This window comes from Castor canadensis, chromosome 8, assembly GCF_047511655.1.
Source record: "Castor canadensis chromosome 8, mCasCan1.hap1v2, whole genome shotgun sequence".
NCBI lineage: Eukaryota > Metazoa > Chordata > Mammalia > Rodentia > Castoridae > Castor > Castor canadensis.
The window spans coordinates 104,689,543-104,715,337 of NC_133393.1; the positions used below are offsets into that span (position 1 = coordinate 104,689,543).

Below are 25,795 nucleotides of genomic sequence, written 5' to 3' on the forward strand. Positions count from 1 at the left end.
GTCATCACAATAGATTTGCTTTAAAACTGTCTCTGTGAGAGGCCAGAAACTTTCAGAAATAGCCATTTAATCCAACCACTTAGGTCATGTGATGGATTGCTCAGTGTACCCACATGTGGTTGTATTAATTATGTATGCTCTTTGTTCTGTCATCTCTTCTGCTTTCTGAGACATTCCAGGGCACAAGCCTGTAGACCTCTAATAACAGGGACCTGGTCAGGGCCCACCGAGAGTGGTGCTTTCTGTGGCATTCCTTGTAGAAAGCTGTTCTGGCATGTGCTGTGGTTTGAGTTTGTCCCCCAAGGGTTCATGCGTTAGAGGGTTGGTTGTCAGTGTGGCTATGTGAGAGGAGGTGGGGCCTTTTAGAGGTGCGGCCTAGTGGGAGGGCACAGGGGAGCTGCTATGGGAAGAGATTAAGGAAGCTCTGGTCTCTGGTCAGAAGGGTATTGTTATAGAAGTGAGGGAAAACCCTGAATTGTTCTATGGTCTCTTGTATGGCCATGTAGTCTCTTCCCCCATATGTGTTCCTGTCACATGGTGCCATCTACCCTAATGTCCTCATAGAGCCAAGCTAACACTGGTATCAGATCCTGACTCTCCAGAAGAGTGTGAACTAAATAAACCTTTCTCCTTTTTAAAGTTACCCAGCCAGGAGAATTTGTTACTTCATTATGACAACAAAAAATGGGCTAATCCATCAAGTCTGGCTCTTCTGTAAGACCATGAATTTGTAGGGCAGAAGCCAGTCCTGAATCAGCTCTGGGTTCCAGTCATTCCACAGATGTATCTAGCACCCGCAGAGCTCCAAGCACCTGTGAATCACAGGGTCAGGATGTGGTTCCTGCTCTCAAAGAAACTCTGTTGAGGAGAAAAAGAATTGGGACAAGCATAATAATATTTTGTGAAGTGTTTAATAAGGACCATCCCAATAAAACCCCATGACATAGAGACTATTAAGACCTTTTTTGCCAGTGACACAATCAAGGACTCACAAAACTGTTAAGCTTGTCCACAGACCGTAACAAGATATTTGAGTGTAGGCAGTTCAACTTTAGAGTTTGAACTCTTAATCACTAAATTACATAATTATATTCCCAGAGTGGTGATAAATGAATGGATTATAAGATCACAGGAAAGGGAGGATCTAATTTTTTCTGGGGAAAAGGCGAACCTTCAGGAGCATTTTTACTGAGTAGCATGTATAATTGCAAAAGGTAAAGAGAAGAAAAGGCGTATAGACTGAGAAAAGAGCACAGGACAGCACAGGAAAGTGAGAGCTGGGCCTGAGGGTTAGCAGTTGATCACCATGTGGAAAAGGCTTTGGGATTTGTGGGAACAACAAAGCAGATGAGTTAGGCAGGCGAGGCCATGGATGAGTTAAGAAGTTTGAAATCCACCCTCAAAAACACTGTAAGCCTTTAAAGAATTTGAGTCAGAAGAAGTCTAATTAGATTTTTAAAAAAATACAGAAAAATGGATCAGCCAGAATAGATAGGATTGGTGATTTATCCTTCAAGGAGAAGCATTAAGTCTCAGATGAACCCCAGATTTCTGACTTGACAAGCACTATTGTCATAGAAGCAGTACAAATTTATCATAAACTTTTTAAAACATAATCTTCCAGCATGGGTCAAGGGTCTTAAGAATGTACATGTCTAGGAAATGGCTTACACAAATAGCACAAAATGCAGAATATGCCTTTAGATTGTCATTCCTGATGGTAGCTCGAGTGCTTCCCACACATTGGTGAAACTGCAGCCATGCAGTCTGCCTCCCAGGGCAGGATTGCTGCCTCCCTCCTTCTCCTTGGATGCATCAATCCAGACCAAATCTGAAAAGATGGTTGACCTCACCCCACTAATAGAAATGAAGTATTCATGGCCTTTGCTGCCTAGGTAGGCAATAATCATTCTCTCAAAAATGATATTTATGAGTACTACACCTATATTCTATAGAGTGACAAGAAAGGTTTTTATAAACCCAGAAGACTGAACAAGATTTGTCAAAGGAGAAAGTATCAACAGACATCTTTGAACAGAGAACAAAATGGAATATGTACTAAGAGCCCACCTGAATGGCCTTGAAAATATTGTTCCATTTCTTATGTCAACCTGTACATGTTGAGTGGTCCAGATCTTACTTCGTATTCTTTGGAGCATGGGCCTACCACACAGTTGCACATGTGATAGCCCCTCAACAGCCAAAGAGAGCTTTGGCCTTTTTTATTGCTACTGGATATGGACTTACTTTTTCAATGGCTTACAGGTAATAGATTATCATACACCTTATCAACCAGTTGAGTTTTTTAAAATTTTGGACTTTCAATTTATGATAAATATTTTCTCATGTATAATGTAGGAGAGGAATAGAGAAATTAGGAATTAGATAAAATCCATTTTGAATATTAGCATCACTGATATCCTTTATTCTTGTTTTACATTTACACTAGAAATGTAACACTAATCCTCAAGTCTTTTGTGTTTTTCATATAATATTTTGGTGTAAATGATTGTGTTAGAATTGATAACATAATCAATTCTAATATGATAATTCAACATATCATATTTGAAATATATAAAAAGGATAATTGTATGTATGAGGCACTTGTTTCAATACTGTGCAGTGAACATAGAAATAAAAATTTAAAGCATAGTAGTAGGTGAAATTTAACCGTTGACCAGTAAAAGTAGAGGAAACAATAATGAAGAGAATTAATGTATAATTAATCAAATTGTAGTGGCTTTGAAAATTATATAAATACATAAAAATTTTATGCTAACTAGAAAAAGCAGAATAGAAAAATACACTTGGTTATAATAGAATGATTGCAATGCAGACCTATGTTTAAACAAACTTGAAGGAAATCTGTTGTCATCATGGTGATGATTTTGTTCCTCTGTTCACAATTTTTCTGGTATTCAGTATATTTAATTCATTTTCATAAAGGAAAAGGATAAAAGCTATGCAACTGTTTATTTTGAACTTGTGTTTGAGATCACTGAAACATCAAAGTGGCAATAAGTAGTAAATAGGTCTGTAATTAAACTCTGGTTATATATAGGAGATATTTAGTAAATGTTATCTAAATTGAAGTTCTGATCAATTTCCTTCTCCTTGCATTGGAATCCCAAAAGCCTAATGAAACATTAGAAGTTTTGCCGTCATTTCAACTTCTGTAGATCATATTAACAGGAAGGGAGAAAAAACCCTCTTTTCTTTTCCAATTCTATACTTGAAGCGGCTAAGGGGCTCTCTTTCCTTCCCTGAATAAATGTAATTTAAATCAGCTAATCTAAAAATCACATGGAAAATACTTTATTTCAAACATATATCATTTCGTATTTTTTTCTTGTGTGCAAAAGGAACATTCATTGCTTTCCTTAAGGCCAGTATCATTTTTCTTGCATAATATTTCTTGTTTAAGGGTCTGCTCTTAATGTTTTCAGATTTTCAATGAAATAGAATCCAGAGGCATGTATATCCTAATGAATTTTGACAGACTTTGACAATCTAGGCATTTTCTAATTAGAAGATTTCAGTTCATTAGTTTAGCATGCCTGTATACTAACTGTGCTATAACAACTGTGTTCCTGGGTAAAGATTGCTCCTTTGGGTGTCTAGAGTGTTATTTAAAGGGAATTATTACTTCTCATTGTTACAGTAATAAATTAGAGACATTTAAATGGGGTAGGGGTAACATGAAGTGATTTTTTCATAGTGCCATGTCATGAGGACAGGGACCATGCCCCCAGCCTTCTGACTGGCATTTGAGGTTGTGTCCAGCTTGAGTATCTCTGAATACATGGGTGTGTGAACTCATGTTTCACACATTTGTTCCACAAACTAGTTCTTCTTCTTCACAGACTAGTTTTTTATCAACCTTTGCAATCTAAAGGAGTAGTGGAGCTGGTGTGGTGGTACACGACTGTAATCCCAGGACTCAGAAGGCTGAAGCAGAATGGAGAGTTAGAAGCCAACCTGCGCTACATAACAAGACTCAGTCTCAAAAAAAAAAAAAGATGAAGGTGTGGAAGAAAATTGCTAATTTTGAGGTTACTTACTTACTAAACCATATCGGGTTTGGGTTGTGACTTGAGGAAAACAAATAAGCAGAAACTTTGGAGTCATGTCATAACAGCCAGAGTTCTCCCAACTAACAGGAATTCCGCTCCAAGTTTTCACAAAATCTAAAATTCCCACTGGAGCCCAGCTCCTTCAGGGCCTCTTTCATGAGTTGCATTTATCTTACCAAGTTAGCCTTAGGAATTACCCACTTCCTCGTGCATTTTTCGTTAATGCATTCTATACCATTAATAGTAGGACCTCAAGAAAATGGATCACAGGAAGTAAGTTTAGCATTGGTACATGGTGAGGGGGTAGAGATAGTAAAGAAACTCACAGACTGGAGTCTGGGGAGTCCAAAGGCCCAGGGCAACAGAGAGGAACATCAAAGTCAAACCAAGAAGTTTCTATCAAGCATCTCCTACATAGAAGTAAATGAAATAGGTACCATAAAACACTAAAACAAAGAATGGCCTTTTCACTCATTTGGTTGTCATTTTCAAACAGTGTCTGTGGCAGAGTTAAATAACTAACATTTAAAGAGTATTTATTGTGTGTTGGGTACCATCTTAAGTGCTGTGTCTGTTTTGTTTCATTAATACTTACAACAACCTTCTGAGAAAGGGTCAATGGTTATATTCATTTTATCCATCAGGAAACCGAGATAAGGGAGATTCAAAGTTTTTGAGACTTCAAACTAGGCTGATTCCAGAGTGCTTGCTTTTAAACATTATGCTATCCTGCTTCCCAGACAGACATCCTGTATTTCAGGGCCTTTAGGGAAAAGGGAAAGAAAAATGTAAGTGTCGGCCTGGCAGAGCACAATGTGTCTGTTATGGCAGATTTCCGCCTCATTACCTGAAGTCTTGCAAAAGATGGAATACACAAAAAATCATCTTGCTTGATCTAAAATATTTGTCGTAGAGTAGCTAAGCCTAAGTCTTTAACCTAACCCTAAATATTTCTGGTTGGAGGTTAATCGAACCCAAGGGATTCTTTTGTTATTGTTCTGAAATCTTAGCCAAGAAACATTTTCTTTTTGGACTTGCTACCTGAAATGTGGGTATCTGAGCACGGTTACTTGGTGGCCTTTGATCCCATTAGAGAGTTCTAAATTGGTGGCCTGGACACATGAATGAAACTTGATATTAGAAAAACACCCCGCTGAAATCATAGAAGATTGTAGTATAATATATACATTCAGAATAACCAAGTCTTGGGAAAAATAAAATGAGTTTCAGTTGACCTCCTTTGTATACTTATAACTGTGCTTTCACTCTGGAGTGATTCTTAATCCACATCCTCACATATCAGGTACACAGCAAGACTTAAAAATCCCTAACTCCAATGTAGACGCAGTCAGAGCTTGGGGAATGCAATACTCTCTTCAATACTCCAAAAAAAAAAAAAAGGTGACATATGCTGCTAATGAGTTTGAATTTGTCCTACTTTAGATACAATGCTGATGTCATCTTCCCACAGTATTTTATCTTCCAGGAATTTTCAGTTAATCAGTTTGGCTTTTTTTGAGGCCTGGCCCAATGACCTCAATGTTTGCAGATAGACTCAGTTTCATTAGTCTCAGTACATTTTTAAGGGTAGTCTGTGACCACTCTTTTCTGCCCGTTCAGCTGTGGTAAACAGACACCTTCAGCAAATACAGCGACTGCTTCAGCTGTTAGCTACACACACACAGTGTTTCAGCTCGCTCTTGGATTCATTTAGAAGCATCTGTTTGAAGTTTCTGTGTACCCAAGGAAGGACAGGGGTAGGTGAGATTCAGACCTTCAACTGTGAGTGCTGTATATGGCCCTTACCCTCAGAACTGATAGCCCAGTGGGAAACACATAAATGAACCTGGGGATGCTCTTGGTATTGCCTTGCAGTATAGATGAAGCCATGCTTTGCAGTTTTTCCATTCTTTATAGCTGACCACATAATGACTGTAAAATGTGGAAAACATTATTTCAGTGTGATTTAATACTTCTTTATCAAACTCTCAGAAGAATGGTGTAAATACTGTTTTGTATTAGCGGGATAGGATAATGAAGCTCTCTCCCTATTTTTTGTCTCTAAAGTTCATTTTTTTTTATTTTAGTCTTATGCTGGGTGGGGATACATTGTGGTGTTTATAAAAGTTCTTACAATGTATCAAATATATCATACTTGAATAGGATCTTAGTTCATAGCCAGACTGGTCTCCAACTCGTTCTATAGCCCAGACTTGCCTAGAACTCACACTCCTCCAGCTTCAGCCTTCTATGCTGGGATTCTAGGTATGTACCACCATACCCAGCTCAAGTTCATCTTTAATGACTAGTCCTGCAGCACAACTTCTAAGCAAGCATGACGCTTTACCCTGCTTCCTTTCCCTTTTTGATGAAGTCTCATGTGGATGGTAGGGAAGCCACTCATTTGGAGGCCATCAGTGCACATCACTTGGTATTAGAAAAGATTGGAGATGTTTATGACATGCTGGCTTTCCATTATGTTATATATAGCCTTCTAGTCTCAGATGTAAATAATTTAGAAACAAGTTTCCGTTGTGTGTTAAAATATTCTTTCTTAATTTCTTCTTAATTACAGAGCAAGGAGATTGCATTCCAACTTCATGAGGATTTAATGAAGGTTCTTAATGAGCTTTACACGGTAAGCATATAATCTTTCTTCTTTTGCAGGATATCTTGGTTTAGATTTCTGGTTTGTAGAAACACTGCTCATTTTAAAACTCACTTTAAGCTAGAGTGTAGACAAGCTAGATGGTTGAAATATGGGACAAGGTAGGTACATGCTCGCTGCTTTTTTCCTTTGCCACTCCGTTGTATTTGTGTGTGTGTGTGTGTGTGTGTGTGTGTGTGTGTGTGTGTGTGTAGCACTCACACATGTAATTAGCATACTTACTAATTAGCAACAAAATACAATATAGTGTCTCAATTAGACATGTTTCAATTAGTTGGATTATATGGAATTCGTACATTTATTCAATTCCAGAATATTTTGTTTAAAACTGCCATTCTAGAACTTGACCAATTTAAAGTTGCTTTACTTTTGGGATGCTTTCTGTGCTTTCCTGTTTCATTTCAATTAATTGTTTAGTTAATGACAATGTATGTGGAGGTGTTGATACTTCCTTTCTTGCAATAATTTGCTTTTTTGACTTGTATTTTATTTAGAGTACTTCATATAGTCATAAGAAATTAAATAATTTGAAACAATTTTAGTTTTTAGAAAACTAATACTGTGGTGTTGCAACTTGAAATTAATGATATGTCATGGAAATGTTTATAAATGCAAATTGCTTTTGTGGGTTTTTCAGCAGTTTTTATTTTAAAAGAGAATAAAATAGCAATGAGACATAGGTATATTTACATTTTCATGGTACAAGATTACCAAGGTACAAGATTAGGCAAGTTAAACCTAAAACTTATTATTAAAATGTTTCTTTTTGCAATACTGGGGCTGAACTGAGGGCCTTCACCTTGAGCCACTCCACCAGCCCAATTTTTTTTGTGATAGGGTTTTTTTTTCAAGATAGGGTCTCTTGAACTATTTGCCAGGCTGGCTTCGAACTGCAGCCCTCCTGATCTGTGCCTCCTGAGTAGCTAGGATTACAGTCATGAGCCACCGGCACCCAGCTTTAAAATGTTTCTTAATTTACAAATTTCATTTGTTCCTAAAAAACCTTATGTGTAAAACATAATTTGATGAATTAAATTTTAATGCTCCATTGATATTTGTTAATATTTTTTCTTTTTTTGTCATTTCTTTTTTGATACTTGTTAAAGAAACCTATAAATTAAACATATAAAATGAGTGATATTTTTATGAAGTACACTTTCTAAGTTTTTTGTATGTCTGTATTTTTGTAGAACATGTTGCTACATCTGTACTTATGAATTGAACTGATGGTTTCCATGTCTTAATTCCTCCTTCGGAAACTTTTAATTTACCTCCACGCTGCAAAAACCTCGTGTTATACAGCATATCCATCTACTAAATGCCTAATGAAGTTGAGTTTTAGATGATAAAAGCCAATTACTTGCCCGTGCTTTATGTGATTTCTTAATTTCTAATAACCCAAGGTATCAACCATTTCTAGAAGCCTTGTAATTTAAAAGTTAAATGAGCACTGTACCCTGAGACTTCTAAAGGAGGACAAGTAGAAGGTCTATGTTGCCTTTCACTGAACTATTTTGAGATGAGAACTTCATGGTACTTTCCATGTGGTTCTCTTGGCTTGGTCATTGTTTTACCTAGAAATATAAACCTAACCCATGTCTAATATGTTACAAAACAAGTCTGCTGGTTGTCATGGCGTCATGGACAATAACCTACTGATTATTGTCTGAAACCAGACACTGCTCATAGTAGCAATGACCAAGGCAACCTTGATGGTTAGATGTAAGATATAAGTCAGTAGGATAGCATGAGTGTTGTGTCTCAGTAAGGGATGTGTCTAGGAGAATTTCTCATAGATCCATCCTATTAACCGGACTTAGACATTTAGCAGATTCTGTAGAGTTGGATCAAGTCAACTGACACATCCTTAAAACTCAAATCAACATCACTCTGAAAGCCTGAAAGAGCCAGGTTCTGGAAAAGGCTACCAGAGTTTAAGAACCCTGTCAGAGTGATTTAACCTCTCAGAATAAGTGGGGAATTAAGAGACAGAGTAAGCAGGCAACAGGGTTTTAATTGTGTCATCTATAGATCACATTAAGCTCCTGGGAAAGGAATTTACTTTAACTAGACAGCAAGCTCAGCCAAGGCCAAAGGTCACTTTCTATGGCGAGAGATCTTCATGCCTTTCTTCTCTTTGGTCTCTTCTTACATTTTATATTCAGACATATAAATTCTGACTTGCTCAAATGAAATCTATGCATTATACATAATCACTTTACGCTAGAGAGGAGTAAAGGTACAGTGCATTTGAACAGTGGACTGTGAGTTGAAGGAGTATAGTTTAGGTTCCTTAATCAACCCCAGACTGACTGGTATTTTAGTCATGAACTGGTTGCATCATGCATAAAATTGTGCACAGTTGATGATGTAATAATGATTGCTGAAGTAACAGGTAAGGACTATGTAGCCTCGGGGACTTGAGGATGCTATTTAAGTGCCTTAGTCAGACAAATATTCACTCCTCATTCTCTCTCAACCCTTGAAACCCTTGAGAGTTGAAGGTGAAGATTTGAGAAATATATTAAATTGTACGTACCAGTGGAATTTTTTAAGTTATACTCACTCTTAGTGGTCAGTGACAGTCTCATGTGTGGACATCCTTACTCCAAAACATTGTTCCCAACACTATTGTTGACTGTTCCAAACATTGCATCAAAAGATTTTGTCTCAAATGAAATACAAATGCCCCGGAAGGTGACTAAAAAGAGATGCCTCTTGATCACTTGTGCTTTAGAGTGAACTGAGGTTGATCAATTCAGATTGTGGGAGTGATGTGCTAGGGATGAAATGCTAGAGCACAGAATATGTGATAAATACAGCAACAGCAAGAAGCCCTGAACATGTCAGTAGGAAAGAGGATGGTGGCATCAGAGCAACTTTTGAAAAGGAAGGTGTGTTAGACTTTTCACTGCTGTGAAAAATACCTGAGAGAAACAACTTAAAAGGAGGAGAGATTTACTTTGAATCCTGGTTTCAGAAGTTTTGGTCCCTCGTCCTTAAATGGCCCCATGGCCATGGGCCATGTGGTGAGGCAGAGCATCCTGGTAGAGAGGGTGGAGTAGAGTCAAGTTCCAGCTTACCTTGTGGCAGCCAGGTAGTGGAATGCCTGCATTAGCAGGCTTCCTCCTTCTTCCTCTTTTTCTTCCATTGGGTTCCCAGCCTAACTAATGGTGTCACCACATTTAGGGTGGTTCTTCTCCCTTAGTTAATCCTCTCTGGAAATACCCTCACAGTTTTACTAATCTCCTAAATAATTCTCAATCCAGAGGCAACAATCAAGAGCAATTTTCACAGAAGGATAGGGTTTAAAGACACACCATTCCTTTTCTATATCTTTGCCCAGTTTTGCCTTTATTTGCAAAAACAAGGCCTCAAAATGGGTTCAAGCTTCCATTGTACCATGAGGGACAACCAAAGCAGTTAAGATTAGTTTTGTCTTATGTAACAAAGGCACTCAAAATAATGGCATGAACAAAATAGAAGTTGATACTCTCTTACTCAGAAGTACAATGATTGGCAGCCCAAGGCTGGTATGGAGGTTGCGTAAAGCCATTCAAGAATTAGGCTCCTCCTAATCTGCTGTTCAGAAAAGCCAATTGCAATGTTTGTTCTTGTAGTTTGAGATAGTTGCAAGAGTCCAGCCTTTAACTCTGCATCCTGGAAACAGAATGGAGAAAGAAAAAGAGCAGGCCCCTTGTCTATCAAGACTTGATCAAAGTCTTACATTATGCTTTCATATATACCTCACTAACCAGAACATAGAATGGTTCCACAAGGCTGCAAGGAGGTTTAGAAATTACAGTCTTTTAGCTAGTTAGTTCATTTCAATTCAGGTTGTTTAATGGAGATTCTGTTCATTTGAAAGAGAAGGAGTTAGTCATAGGTAAGTAGCCATGCTTGGCAGGGTAGCTAATGTTTATTGCATGCTTATTATGTATGTACCCATTACCGTGCTCAGCTGTTACTGTGTCAGCTTATACAGCATCGCTGTAAAATGGGTGCCCTCATGATCCTCATTCCACGCATGAGGAATCTAAGGGCTGGGGGAGGGGGATTGTCCCAGGTCCCACAGTATGTCAGTCAGATGTCAAGTGGGATCTCAAGCCATATCTGGTTTCAGAGCCTATGTCCTTTACTGTTACTTTTTCTCTATTGCTATAGTTTAAGGAACCATTTTCCAAATATTAAATCCTCCCACAAAACATAGAGAAATTAAGCAGTTTATAACCTGCTCATTTGTATTTTTTTTTAGAATCAATGGCATTAATGTTGCTTTAATAAAAATCTAAGTGAAAAACAGAATGTGGTTCAATGGTAACCTGTACTTTCTAAAATGTTAATTTAAATATCTAACAGATGGAACGCATTGGGTTAAAAGGAAAAGGGTAAACCAAGATCTTCAGACTTGCTTTCTGAGTCTAGTCTGCTGATTCACTTCCTTTAAGATGAACATTTGAAAGAGAGCTAAAGGGTAGACTTAGCAAGTTTGAGAATAGGGTCAAGAAGCCAGGAAGAATGTTACACTGTAATGAAACCAAAAGAACCAGAAGTAATTTATTCTAAGGAGTTGACTGTCACTGTTATAGAGGATGAAGAGTCCCAAGGTCTGCAGTTGACAAGCTGGAGACCCAAGAGAGGCTATGGCAGTTTTGAGTCCAAAGACCTAAAAACCAGGAGAGCCAAAAGTGCACAGTCTAGTCCAGTTGCCTGTCTGAAATCAGAAAACTAGTGTCTCAGCTCAAAGACTGAGAGAGTAGATTCCTCTGACCTAGTCTTTTAACTCAATGCAGGCCACCTATGGATGGCATAAAGCCCAGCTATGTTGGGGAGGAGAGCAATCTGCTTTACCCATTGTACCTATTCACATGTTAATCTCATCCAGAAAGACTCTTACAGACATACCCAGAATAATGTTTGACCAAGTAATTTGGCACCCATGTTCCAGTCAAGTCAACACCTAAAATGAGGCATCATAGTATCTAATAAGGCATCAGGGAAGGGGAAGGAGGAATACTTAAATCACAGCTCCGGTGCTTTCTGGCTGTGTGTGACCCTTTGCATCCATTTTTCCTCTGGGAAGTGGAGATCATAGCAATACCCAACTCATAAAGTTAGTATAAAGAGTAAATGTTACTTATTAAATTTATTCATTTAATACACATTTTTTTTCATTTTTCTTTTATTATTCATATGTGCATACAAGGCTTGATTCATTTCTCCCCCCTGCCCCCACCCCCTCCCTTACCACCCACTCCGCCCCCTCCCTCTCCCCCCCCCAATACCCAGCAGAAACTATTTTGCCCTTATTTCTAATTTTGTTGTAGAGAGAGTATAAGCAATAATAGGAAGGAACAAGGGTTTTTGCTGGTTGAGATAAGGATAGCTATACAGGGCATTGACTCACATTGATTTCCTGTAATACACATTTTTTTGAAAGCCAGGCACACTGTTCATTTACTGGAGATACAACTGTGAATAAATACAGATCAAGTTCCTCCTTTCAAGGCATTTGTATTCTAATGAGGAGAGACAGTAAACAAATAATCTAGCTGGTCTAAGTGCTAAGAGGAAAGAGTTGATACAGTTAGGGCTTTAGAACAGTCCCTGGCACATAGTAAATGCAGAATAAATGTTAATATCATCTGCAGTCATTTTCAGTGGAGTGGGGATGGTACCAAGTACTTGTCTGCCTCACAGAAATCAGTGGTGATGTTAACAGTAATTACAGATGGTTTTTACATATGTACAGCATGAATATCTCTTATCTGAAGTTCTTGGAACAGAAGTGCTTCAGAATATGGATTTTTTTTTTTTTAGATTTTAGAATATTTGTATAGATTTTACCAGTTCAGCATCTATAATCCAAAAGCCCAAAATCTGAAATGTTCCCAAATCCAGAATTTTTGTGTATCATGTCAACACTCAAAAATCTTTCAATTTCAGATCTTGGATTCTTGGATTCTTGGGTTAGGGAATTTCAACCTGTATATGGTTTTTCCCTACAATGAATATTTGTACAAAGAGAACAACAAAAGAACTTGCCTAAGAAAATCTGAATCAATAGTAAGTGTCAATAGGACCATGCTAGGGAAATGAAGGGAAAAATGAGAAAATTGTGACACATCCAAAACAAAATTTGCCTTTAATCAGCCCAGTAAAGGGCTCAACATGAAACAGACTTAAAGGTGTCAGACTTATCCCAATACAAGAATCTCAAAAGGTTATGCTGTATTTTTTCATAATTATTTTCCCTCTGTTAATATTTCTTTACCCTGTGTGAGCTTTCTACCATTTTACAGAACGAAGAGTTTGGTGTCCTCAGTAAGCTAGTTCTAATGGAGATTAACGTAGACGTCATGATAAATACACAGGAAATTGATTGCTAATTATGTATAATCGATTACCGCACTCTGCATCAGCTCCACACATGATTAGCCAGACACAAGAGGTAATCCATCCTCAAGGTCCATTAAATCGTGAGGAAAAGAGCTGAGAAAATAAGGGTTTCCCCCACCCTTTCTGTCAGGGAGATGCGTTATCCTAATCATTTCTCATGGCAGCCCTCTGAAGCAGGTTGTCCAAAACCCAGTTTTACAAATAGGAAGTGGGGCTGTGAAAAATTAGTTCAGGATCACACACATAGTAGATGCCTTATCCAAAGCTTGATCTAAAGAATAGATGAAATTCAGAGGTAAAATATTTTACATTGTAAAAACTTGCTGGAGCTTTCCAGACTGCTGTATGGGTTACAAAATAGGCAAAGCCAAGTGGCTTTGTCTATTCAGCTTTAATATTAGGATATATCCATTTGCGGCCTATTTCCTTCAGCTTTCATAAGATACGTGTTCATACACAGAGGTTACTGCTAAGATCCACGCCAGGTGTGGTGGCACACATATGAACATAAAAAAAATTGTCTTGCTCTATTTAGTTTCTTCCTTCTGAACTTAACTTCAATTTGCCTAACAAACATACATGGCAGGTAGAAGCAGTTCAGGTTACAGACCAGAAGGGGCTCTCAGCAACTTCTACAAGGGGCTATTTGAAAAACAGAATTGGCAATGAGCACAGAGCCCACCCTGGCCTTTACGCCTTTACATGTCTTTAAAGCACTTAGCTCTTAAAGGTATTAAAATGGAAAGGGCTCATTCTTTTTTAGAGGGAACGAGAGGGAGGATGCTGTTTATTATTTCAAGCCCTTCCTTGAAAACTCAGCCTCAGAGGACTGCTGAGGACAGCTTTTCTTCCTAAGGCTCTGCGAGCTCCCACAAACAAGGAGCTAACACTGCTCTCTAAAGGAGAAACTTGCCCAAGGCAAGGTTGGAAAGTCATTTTGAAAGAGCCCAAGACACTTGCTACCTTATATCAAAGATTTTTCTCTGAGTGAGCCTCAAAGAGCTTTTTTATTTTTTGGTTAAGTATTTTAGCTCAAGGGCATTTTTGAGTACTTGAAATATATATCTTGGTAGTGAAAATGAAAATTCATTCCTGTGAGATGGACTACAAAAGGCCTAAGTCTCAGAACAAAACACTGGAACAAAGGGAAATAAGGAGTAAAGAAAGGATACAGGGAAAAGCTCCTGAATTGAAAACCTCATTGGAATACCACATTCTCCGTGATGCCCCCTGGACAAGTTTTTTTTGTTTGTTTGTTTGTTTTTAAGTAGTCTATTTAGAGATCATGGTCACGGAACTGTTTCCATATCTCCTTCCCTGGCTTTGACTGCTAGACACTTGGATGGACAGAAAGATCCTATCTCCCTGCCCACAACCTCTAAATTCTGATCTTAGCTCTGACACAACTGACTTTGAAGACTTGGTTAGCAAATTTAACTTGCTTTGTTTTCCTGCCCAAGTGATTGGGATTCTTAAAATTACCACTTTATGAATCCTTGATGATAGCTGTGGATAAGAACTCTTTAAGTACATATCTTTTAGGACATCCTGCCAGTTAATGACACCAACTGCTCCGTAGCCCTTGACTGAAGTTTTCATTTTCTTAATGAGAGTTGAGAAGTAGTTATGGTTGGTGCTTTTGAACCATAAATATGACTGTCTTTTTTGTAGGTGTGTGGTGGTATGGGGGTTGAATTCAAGGCCTTGCACTTGCTAAGCAGGTGCTCTATGACTTGAGCCACTCCTCCAGCCCTTTTTGTGTTGGTTATTTTTGGGATAGGGTCTCACTTTATGCTCAGTCTGTCCTGGACTGTGATCCTTCTATTTGTACTTCCCTACAAGTATGTGCCTGTCATCTCAGCTACATGGGGAAGCTCCTGTACTTTTCGCCTGGGCTGGCTTTGAACCGAGATTCTCCTGATCTCCGCCTCCCAAGTACATACAGACTTAAGCCACAGTGCCTAGCCTATGACTTTTTTTTTTTTCCTCTTTTTTTTTCAGTACTGAGGTTAATTCTGTGAATATATTATTTCCCTTCATCTAATTTTTTTTTTGATGGTACTGAGGTTTGCACTCAGAACTTCATGCTTGCTAGACAGGAACTATATCTCCTAAGCCAGCCCACTAGTCCCCTTTGACTATCTTTTAAAAGTGAACAATACAAACTCCTCTTTTACCTCCAAAATTATCTGGCTTGGAAATGAAAAAAAAAGTATTTAGTTTACTAAAATAAAAAAAACTAAAGAATGTTTCATATTAAGCATGCTTACCAGCAAAGTATTTTATCCAGACAATTATATTCTGAAATATAGCATTTGGATTTTTAGATGATTAGATTAGTTTGAGGATAGAATCTTAGGCAGAATAGTTTTTATGGATAATTAAGATGCTTAGTTTTGTTTGCCATTATTCATTAAGCCTATATATGTATGTGATATATGATATAAACATAATATTAAATAATAGGGTGCTTGCCAAAACATAGAATAAAACTAGGAGCATTTTCCTTGGATTTCCTATCTTGAAATGGACCAGAAATGTTAATCAGTAGGAAGGTAAAAAAATCACACAAAGGAAATCAAGATCTAAATCCGTTAAATCAGAGGATCCAATTCAACTTACCTTCACTCACATCATTTTCTAACTCATGTGATTATCTGAATTTAATACTATTTTAAGCTGATAGAATTTTAGCACTTAATGGGCCTTTAAAAATGATCAAATTAGCCTCCTCGTTTCAGAAGAATTTTCTAAAACCCAGAGATTGTAAGTGATTCATTAAAGTCCCAGAGCTAATCCATGGCCTGGTTGAAAATGAAACCCAGGCTTTACTTGAACTAGGAATAGCAAATAGATTCAGGTAAGATAGCACCAGTTCTGGTGTTTTTCAGTGTAGTTAATATGCTTCAGCAAGGTTCCAGTAACAACTGATGTTTGGGCCAGGTACTGTTCTAAAGCCTTACTTAATTAGCTCTTCAGATTCTTGCAACAGCCCTGTGAGGTAGTTGATGCACAGAGATGTGAAGTACCTTGTCCAAGATCACATAGGAAGGAAGTCACAAACCACACTTAGTCTGTGCTTTAACTCAATATACATATTATAACATAAAGCAGACCATTACATTTGACCTTGTGTATTCATGGGTGCTGTATCTATGGATTAAACAACCACAAAATATTTTTTTTTAAATAGCATCTGTATTGAACACATACACCCTTTGTGTTCTTGTTATTAGTCCCTAAATAATATAGTACAATACCTATTTATACAGCATTTACATTGTATTAGGTATTATAAGTAATATAGAGATAATTAAAAGTATGCAGAAGAATGTGCATAGGTTATATGCAAATAATATGCCATTTTATGTAAGAAACTTGAGCATTCACACATAGATTTTGGTATAGTTTTTGGTCAGGCAAGCAAAGCCCTGTGGATACTAATGAACAAGTATTCTATACCAACAAATAGGTTCGGGAAGAGAACTTTGGAGATCCAAAAAGAGAGGCATACATTGAGGATTGAGAAAAACTGCAGAGAGCAAAGACTGTGAAAATGAAGTTCAAAGGATAGTCAGGCTTGCAGTAATGGGAGAGATGAAAAACGGGTAAAGGCGTCTGAGCAAGAGCAGCATGAACCAAAGCACAGATTTGGAAAAACACAGGGTACATTCACAGAATTTCTCTCTTGAGCCACATCTAGGTAGAAATCAGGAGTTGATTGTTTTCAACACAATTACTAAAACGAGATTATAAAAAACATAGGCAACAAAAAAAAGTGGCTAGACAGTCAAAAGCTGTTTAAAAATGCAAAAATGCTTTCTTGCACAGATTCACAAAGGCCTATCCTTTTCTTTTTAATGAATGGGGGGAGAAATATTCAATTTGAGGCAGAGGATATGTCAGATTCCAAACTATTATTCATTGAAAGAAAAGGATTCTTCACCTGAGTCTGTAATTCTAAGAGTGAGAGGCTTTTATGGTTTTTGGATTCCAAGTGTCTATGTCCTCTGTTTAAATATTTCGTATACTAAACCTGTAACTTGGATGCCTAGCATTGAAGACGTGTAAACATGTCCCTGAAAAGAACTAAATGTTTCAAGTTGCAGGTGACTTTGAAATTCTAGTGCCTTTGTGGCTTTCATTATGTATGTGCTTCCCCTCTGCCAACTGCTTGAAACTTTTCCTTTGCCCCAAACGCTATCAGTTAGCTTCTGCTGCCACCGTGTTCAGCATGGCCCTGGTTTATATGTGTTCCATGTACTGACTCTTGGGTATTTTCTTCCAGTAACTTGTATTTCAGTGACTCTGAAGATTTCATATGAAAGCCCCTTTTTCATACAAGAACTTTCTGACCAGCCTTCCCTTTCTCTATTAACTTTTTGGGAAAGGATTAAGTCTTTTTGTAGCTCGGTTTCTTTGATCCATAAAACAAAACCATTGCTTTTCTCCCCAGCCTTTCAGGTGCGTAAGAATAAACTTGTGAATGTTGCCTGGACCAGGGCTCCTGTACGTTTAAAAGATACTGCATCATGGCTGGCGGTGTGGCTCAAGCAATAGAGTGCCTGCCTGGCAAACACAAAGCCCTGAGTTCAAACTATAGTATCACCAAAAAATAAAAATAAAGTACTGCTTTTGTCTGTTTAGTCTGTTAAGGCTGCTATAATTAAACTCCATAGACTAAGTGGCTTCTAAGCTACAGAAATTTCTTTCGCACAGGTTTGGAGGCTAAGAAGTGCAAGGTCAAGACATTAATAGAATCTGTTGAAACTATTCCAAGAATAAGGGGAGATGGAACAAAGGAGAATGATGGAGAGGATGAATTTAACTAAGATATCATAAGCACTTTCATAAATGTCACAATGTACCCCCAGTACAACAATAATATGATAATAAAAATTAAAGAAATTTTAAAAAACATTAAGAAATCTGGTGTCTGGAGAGGGCCTACTTTGTGGCACATATCATCTTCTAGCTGTGTTCACCTGGTAAAAGGGAAAGGGGACTTTCCCAGGCCTCTTTTGTAAAGTCATTAATCCCATTTACTAGGGCTCTACCCTCATGACCTGATCACCCCATTGTGTCACCCTAGTCCCATCACTTGAGTGAGGATTCTAAAGTATGAATTTGGAAGACATTAACCTTCACACAATAGCAGATATGATAGAAGGGTGGAGTATTTTATTAATCATAATAGCATTCATTAAGCATTTCTTGTGTGCAAGAGCTTGACATGGATTAATTCATTTTATCTTCACAACAACCTTAGCTACTATCTTTATTCCTCATTTAGATGTGAGAAAACTAAAGAGCATGGCAAAAGGCAAGAGTAGGACTCCAACCCAGACAGCTTGAGTTTAATTATTCAAGTTGTTCAGAAATAGAATAGGCTTTCTTTTAAGACTGCTGTTTTTGGAGGGTGGCTACCAAGCAAGCATATGAAGAGGGGTCTTGACTTATAAGGTTGTCAGATTTATAGAATGCAGTTATTTGACATTTGTCCTAATTCTCAGAATTTGTGTCCCGTCTCTATGTCAGTTGAATGGAAAGTACTAAAGGCATTGTCGTCTCTTTACTAAAATTGTTATAGGATCATCTCTGTTTCATTCAGTTCATACTCATCAACTGTCTGGGAAGGTGGAGGTTTCAAGACTGACACAGTCCTGTTATCAGTGACCCAAGCCAGTGATAGGTTCCCACATATGTGTTGGAGTCTGGGCTACATAGAGGTCTCCATTCTAGCGGCTTCTTGATGAAGTGGACACCTGAATTTTGTGATAAAGGATGGGTGGGAAGGGTGTTCCCAAAAGAGGGCATGTATGAGGGAAAGCACAGATGTATGAGGAACTCCATGCACTTGGTATTACCAGAATGTTGGCAAATCAGTGATACAAAAAGAAATGTAGGATTCAGCTGCACTATTTTTGAAAAAATGTTTTTATAAGTAGATATTAATTGTGTAGGGGGTTTCATTGTGACATTTCCATACATGCTTACAATGCTCCTCAGTTTGGTTCATCGCTTCCATTATTCTCCCTCTTCCCCCTCCCCCTTCTTAAAATGACTTCAACAGGTTTCAGTGTTCCGTATTCATATATGGATAGAAAATACATCAACCATATTCATCCTCCTTTACCCTTCACGTTTAAGCTAGGCTTTCTTAAAATCCCCTCCCCTTGCTACTTTCTCTACCCCATTACAACGAAATACTTGAGAGACAAGAAAGAACAGTAATCTTTGACAAAACCAGAATTTATGGCATAAGTTACATTTTATCTCATGTCAGAATCTCTGATAATGTAAAGTGGGTACATATTGTAATCTTATACTAAATTGTACATTATTCTTATGAAAAGTTATAAATTGATGAACTAGCACAAACCAATAAAAAATTAAAACATAATTGAGTTTTTAGTAATATAATATTATCAAAGACAACTAGGCCAAGGCCTATTTGTGGTACACAGTAGGGGCTTGAGAAGTTTTTGCTGAATACGATGTTCCTCAGGAGTTCCTTAAAGATAAAACAAAACCAATAACCCTGTCAGTGACTCAAAGCTTTAAATTAGAAACCGCCTCTAATAACTACTGGAAATAAAGTGAGCTCAGATTAAGATTAATAAATAGTTTACTCTTTTTACAAATAGAAACATTTTCTTTGTAATGAGGCATAAAATAATTTATCCTCTTTAGGCTAAATTAGTCATTTTTCATTAGTTTTATTAAGTAGCAAATTCTTATAAAACCAATTGTAATTTATATTAGCATCTAAGATTATTGTTCAGTTTAGCATTTTGAAGATGACTAATTCCCTACTTTAACTTAAATGTAACAGTCAAAAATAGAATCATGCAGTGTATCTCTACGTCAGCCTTGCAACTATCCAAAGAGTTCTGGGTTTTCCTCCCTAATGAGCACTTGATGATTGATTGATAATCAGTGGAGGAACTAACTAAAGTAGCTACAGTGATAGATATATCTGAATAAGGTCCATCAATACAGCAGTATGCTAGACAGACGACAGGAGCATTATCCATTTCTGGATACCTTCTATGATACAAAGCAGATGAGTTATGTATGGCCTCAGAGCCTGTGGAGAATTCTAGAGGAATCATATCCCTGGCATAGCATGGTGTACTGCTTGCTGTCTCAAGTCAACAGAAGTAGGAGATAATTAGTATAATTTGTTGTTAAGCTGTTTTTCCCTTTTGGTTAAAATTTATCTGCCATCTACCCTAACACTGAGAAAAATCAACCCCTTTACACTGAGAAGTATATTATTTATGTTTCCCCAAATAAGTTCTTACAGTATTTAGTTGTTATGTGAAACCCTGGACTTAATATCATTAGAATTTTACAGCTGAGAAATCCATTGACCAACCACCTCCTGTGTAAGTGAGAGAGCTCTGAGCCCACAGAGCTCAGCAAAACCTTGCCCAGGGTCACACATTCCCCACACAGCAGACACAGAGGTCCCGCACTCTCAGGTATCCAAGACAGGAAGCTCCTTCTAGGACCATGAGCTCCTGAGGATGGGGAAGAAAGGAGTTATTCTCTAACAGAACACAAAAACAGGAATGATGATGCTTTCACATGCAGACAGTCCCCACTCTATGCTTTTCCAATGTTTATGATAGTATGGAAGCAATAAGCATTCAGTAGAAACCATGTATTGAATTATAGTATTTTCCCAGGCTAGCAACATGCAGTTTGATCCTCTGTCAGGATGCTGGACACCATCAGTGAGCTGTAGTCCCGACCAGCCACACTATCAGGAGGGGAAACTGCCAAATTCTCTCTGGTGTACTGAGTTGCCAAAGTTTTTTGGATATTGTGTTTTATTTTCTCATCCTATGGTGTCTACAAAGTGCCCATCTGTCTGTGTACATGAGACCCTCAACCCTCGATTATAAAATAGGCTTTGCCGACCTACAGTGGAAGTATTGTAAGCTCATTTATAGTAAGCTGAGCTAAGCTCTGATATTCAGTAGGTTGGGTTATTGAACACATTTTGACTTAATATTGCTAATGTTATGAGTTTATCAGGCTATAACTATATTGTGAGTCAAGGAACATCTATATGATACTATTCCTCTTTGCCATCCTGCTCCACTTCCTCTGAGCATTATCAAATATTCTTTTTATAGGATATGTTAAATTTTTCTTGGCCTGAACCTTTGCATCCAGAAGTTGTGATGGTTTTTTCTTTTCCTTTTTCTTTTTCCTTCTGTGATCATGCCTCTGCTTTGTGCTTTGTTTTTCATTCCACTTTTCAAAGGGTCTGAGGTGCATTGTTTTGTTTATCTCCCTAATTTTTGTTCTGTAGGGTGACCTCTTGTTGTCATATTGTCATCTCTAATAGATGAGGCCCCGCTGAGGGTCAGGAAGGCCGAGGTTACTGAGCTATTTTACAGCAAAGCCAGCACCAAATCCAGGTTTCATAGAGGGAACCTTTCCCCATGAAATGTACTACTTTGTATAATTACTCCTGAAAGAAAATCCTAAACACTACATACTGAACAGAATGTAATTGTTTTCATGATTTTTATTCACCTAATTTCTTCCCTGTGTACGTGTGTTCTCTGTCTTCCCCTTTGTTTGGTTTATTCTCTGCTTTTCCATTGCCCTGTCATTTGGTTGGTTGTCAGTCCCTAGCAGCAGGGGCCAGAGTCCCAGACAATGCCTTTTGTTCAAGGCCATTTGTCTGTATTGTAAATATAATTTTGATGATAAATTCAGACTTATACTGATTTCATTTCAGTGGAGCCAAAAGGTACCTTAAATTTTACTTGATGAACTATCTCTACAATGCCCTGTATAGCTATCCTTATCTCAACCAGCAAAAACCCTTGTTCCTTCCTGTTATTGCTTATACTCTCTCTACACAAAATTAGAAATAAGGGCAAAATAGTTTCTGCTGGGTATTGAGGGGGTGGGGAGAGAGGGCGGAGTGGGTGGTAAGGGAGGGGGTGTGGGCAGGGGAGAGAAATGAACCAAGCCTTGTATGCACATATGAATAATAAAAGAAAAAGAAAAAAAAAATAAAGACGACATTTCAGCTGGGTGCCAAGGGCTCACACCTGTCATCCTAGCTACTTGGGAGGCTGAGAGCTCAAGGATTACAATTTAAGGTCAACCTAGGTAAAAGTTTGTGAGACCCTCATTTCAGCCAGTAGCTGAGCTCTGAGCATGTGCCTGTCATCCCAAGCTATGAGGGAGGCTGAGATGCCAGACTAGCCTGGGCAAAAAAGTTTGCAAGGCCCCATCTCAGTGGAAAAAACTAGGTGCATTGGTGCATGCCTGTCATCCCAGCTATGGAAGGAAGCCTAAAATAAGAAGATTGCAGTTCAGGCCAGCCTTAAGATAAAACAAGATCCTATCTCCAAAAAAAACAAAGTAACAAAGGTCTTGGAGGTATGGCACAAGCAATAGAGCACCTGCTTACCAAGCATGAGGCCCTGAGCTCAAACCCTAGTACCACCAAAAAATCAAACAAACAAACATAAAAAAAAAAATCTATAAAGATAACATTTCAACCTGTTTGATTATTCATCTTAGTCTACTTGCTCATTCTAAAAGGCAAAGTTGCTAAAATTCTTAACATATACATAAATGGAAATATTGCTGATTTCTCTCCTTTTACCTCTTTATAAATATAAATCCTTCCAATTGTGGAGAATTCACTACTGCATATTAAAATGAATTGTCTTGTGGTAGGTTTTTTTTCAAATATCAGTAGTTGATATTTACTGTCATATGTAGTAGTTATATGTCAACCACTTTCTTCTGTGCTCCATATGTGTTAACATGTGTAATCCTCCCAGCTACCCTACTCAGTTAGCAGTATTGTAATCTTGATTTAACAGTGAGGAAACTGAGACATAGAAAGGTTAACTTATATAGGTGCAAAAAGCATTTTCTTTCTACCCTCTGGAGATTCAATAATTTGAATTCTGTAATGCAAACCTGTAATAGATAAATTAACAGGGGCAAAGGCATGCAAATGTATTAATGAGCAGGAGGCATACAAAGTAGGAAAACTCAACCAAGTGGTTGAAACTTAAACACTCTTTTCTTGAGTGAAAGAAACTGGAGGACTGTAGGCAATGTTAGATGGAGAGTAAATGATTTTCAGGAGAGATAAGTAGACCTGAAGAACAAATGATGGCCTAAGCAAAGTTTGTATGGGTTCTGGCTGTGATGTCCCTTCTTCTTGAATATGAGTTTACTCTTCCTTGATTGATGAAATAATAGGAAGCTAGAAGACAAGTATGTTCCCTTTTGGTGGACCTAGTCTTTAGGTAGACCAGGGAGCATCAGAGGAATGCCTTTCCCTGAATTTGCTGCCCCTCAGTTGCTCTTACTGGGAAATCTAATGTGACATATTTTGGGGTATCATTTTCCCAAGCCACGACAGGTACTTGCCCAAGATCACACAACAAGGAAGTACAAAAACAGGATTTAAACCCAAACAATCTTTCTTTTGAGTCTGAGCTCTTACCTAAGTAATTTCTCCTACAGTTTTGACTTTGTAAATGTAATTAAGTTTTATAAGTTGCTTTCATTGACTTAGGAGACATACAGGCCCAGGGAAAGGGGGTGGGTTCATGAAAGTTCATCATCGTGACAATCCTAGTGACTGCAGGAATCAGCAAGGTTTTTTTAGCCCTGATGCCACAAATGGGAATAAAAAGTACTGTCTGATGTCACTCACAGGCCTTAAGTGGGAAGTGGGTGAGGGAGATGGACGGAACTGGTTGTAGATACTGGCTGGATAGCATTAATGTCAATGGTCAGCTTTTCCTGACTTTCATTTTTTCTATAAATAAAATATATTTCCCATACTTTTCTCCCTAAATGGGCACCCGGACTAAGTATAAGCTGATATAAAAGAAGCCTGGGAGTCATCCTCCACCAAGCTTGCATTCAGCCTACTCTAAAGTCTCCTTCTGTACGTGGTGACCCCTATTAGCTTTACACTAAGAGGAGGCTTGTTTGTGTCTGTCCCATTGGGTAGGGATTGTGCTTTTCCTTTCTGGCTTCAAGCCTAGCATAGTGTCTGCACATGGACACTCAGTCTCTGATGGATTGTTGGAGAAATGCAAAATACCCCCGAAACCTGAGCTAATGTCCACCTAATTTTATGGTAACTGCCAACATATGTTAAAGCAGGATCTAATTATAGGATGTACATTCCAGATAGGCTAAAAACTTTTTTAAAATGTGAATTCAGATGATACATTTTACAAACATGTTTGGTGTCTAGGCCACCCTCACTGGCATGTTATATGAGTTTTTAAGAGTTTTTGTCTAGACTAGAAGCAGGCTACCTATGAAACAAGAGGAAAAACACCTCCATTGGCTTACTTTTCTTGGGCCTCAGATTTCCCAGCTGTCTTTGGGAGACAGTGGCCTGCACTATCTGCCTCAAGCTTGGATGGGAAGCCAGGTAGTATGGCCCCAAAGCCTCACTCTTACATCTACAATATACCTTAATAACTGCCAGGAATGAGGACTTCCCAACCTACTCTGTGCTTCTAAGTCTTCTGTCATTCAGTCCTCAATTTTCCTTGGAGGAACAGGGCTCAAGAAACTTGCCCAGCTAGGCAGCAGTAGTGCTGAAATTCAGATCCAGATCTGCCTGGCTCCAGAAGCCATATTCCTCACCAGGGCTGATTTGGTAAACCAAGGAGTAAGAAGATTGGAGGTGGCAGGTGCAAAGACACTGGCACACAGTGGCCTGAGTGATCTGTTAAAGGGAATTCCTGCTGCTGACTCAGTCTGGAAAAAGCCCACAGTGTCACAGCGTGGCTGAACAGCCTTATCCTAGAGGGAGGAACCAAGGTTGCACAGGCTTCTAGAGAAACTGGGCTCCTCTTAGCGCAGCTCCTCCGGCTCAGCAAGAGTGTCCCAGTGGCCCTTCCTTCCCCTTGAACCTGGGTGCACCCTGGGAAACAATAGCAGTGGGCTTCCAAGGTTACCGTCCTAACCTAGTGGTTTTGTTAGAATGCTACTTGCAGAGAAACTCAGTTACAATTAGAGCTGTCTGCATATTGATTGTAGAAAATAGACTTTTATCGCAGGTTGTAGAAATTAAGGAAAACCAAAGAACGTCGTTTCTCAGAAAAGTTTTTAGTGATTGATGAATTGAGTGAAATAGCAGGCTATAGAATTAGGAAATATTGTCACATACTGCTGCCAAAGTGGCAACCTTTTGGGTTTTGTTTGTTTTGAGGGACCATGAATATGACTTATAAAATGATTAACTACTTAAAAACCATTAGCTATGACTTCACAAATGATTTAATAGACCAATTCCAGGTGTTTCATGGTGGTGCTATTTTGGATGCCAGGGAGGAACAAAAATAATGGTAGGCATTTAGTAGATGTGTTTAATAAGCAGTTGTTAAATGGATGGGCAAGCTGAGCACATATGATTGTGTCAGTGCCCTCGTTGATCTTACAGGACAGTCCACCATACTGGGCAGCACACAGATATCTAGAACACATGACAGTAATTCTAAAGTGCTCTCCATAAGTAAGTCTTTGCAATTGGAAAGATGAGCTCTTTTGGGCTGGGGAGAAAGAAACACTTAGCAGTAGATGAGATTTGAGCTTGCCTTGGAAAATGGGTCAAAATGCTAACCAGAGGAAA

At 38.3% G+C, this 25,795-nt stretch overlaps 1 protein-coding gene across 3 annotated transcripts in view; it reads left to right on the forward strand.

Moving 5' to 3' along the window:
• Positions 1 to 25,795, forward strand: part of Srgap1 (SLIT-ROBO Rho GTPase activating protein 1) — a 270,652-nt gene that overhangs the window by 150,320 nt on the left and 94,537 nt on the right. For all 3 annotated transcript variants that reach the window (XM_074083816.1, XM_074083818.1, XM_074083817.1), the window contains exon 4: positions 6,649 to 6,711. In XM_074083816.1, the coding sequence (XP_073939917.1) occupies positions 6,649 to 6,711 (63 nt within the window). The remainder of the gene's footprint in view (positions 1 to 6,648; positions 6,712 to 25,795) is intronic.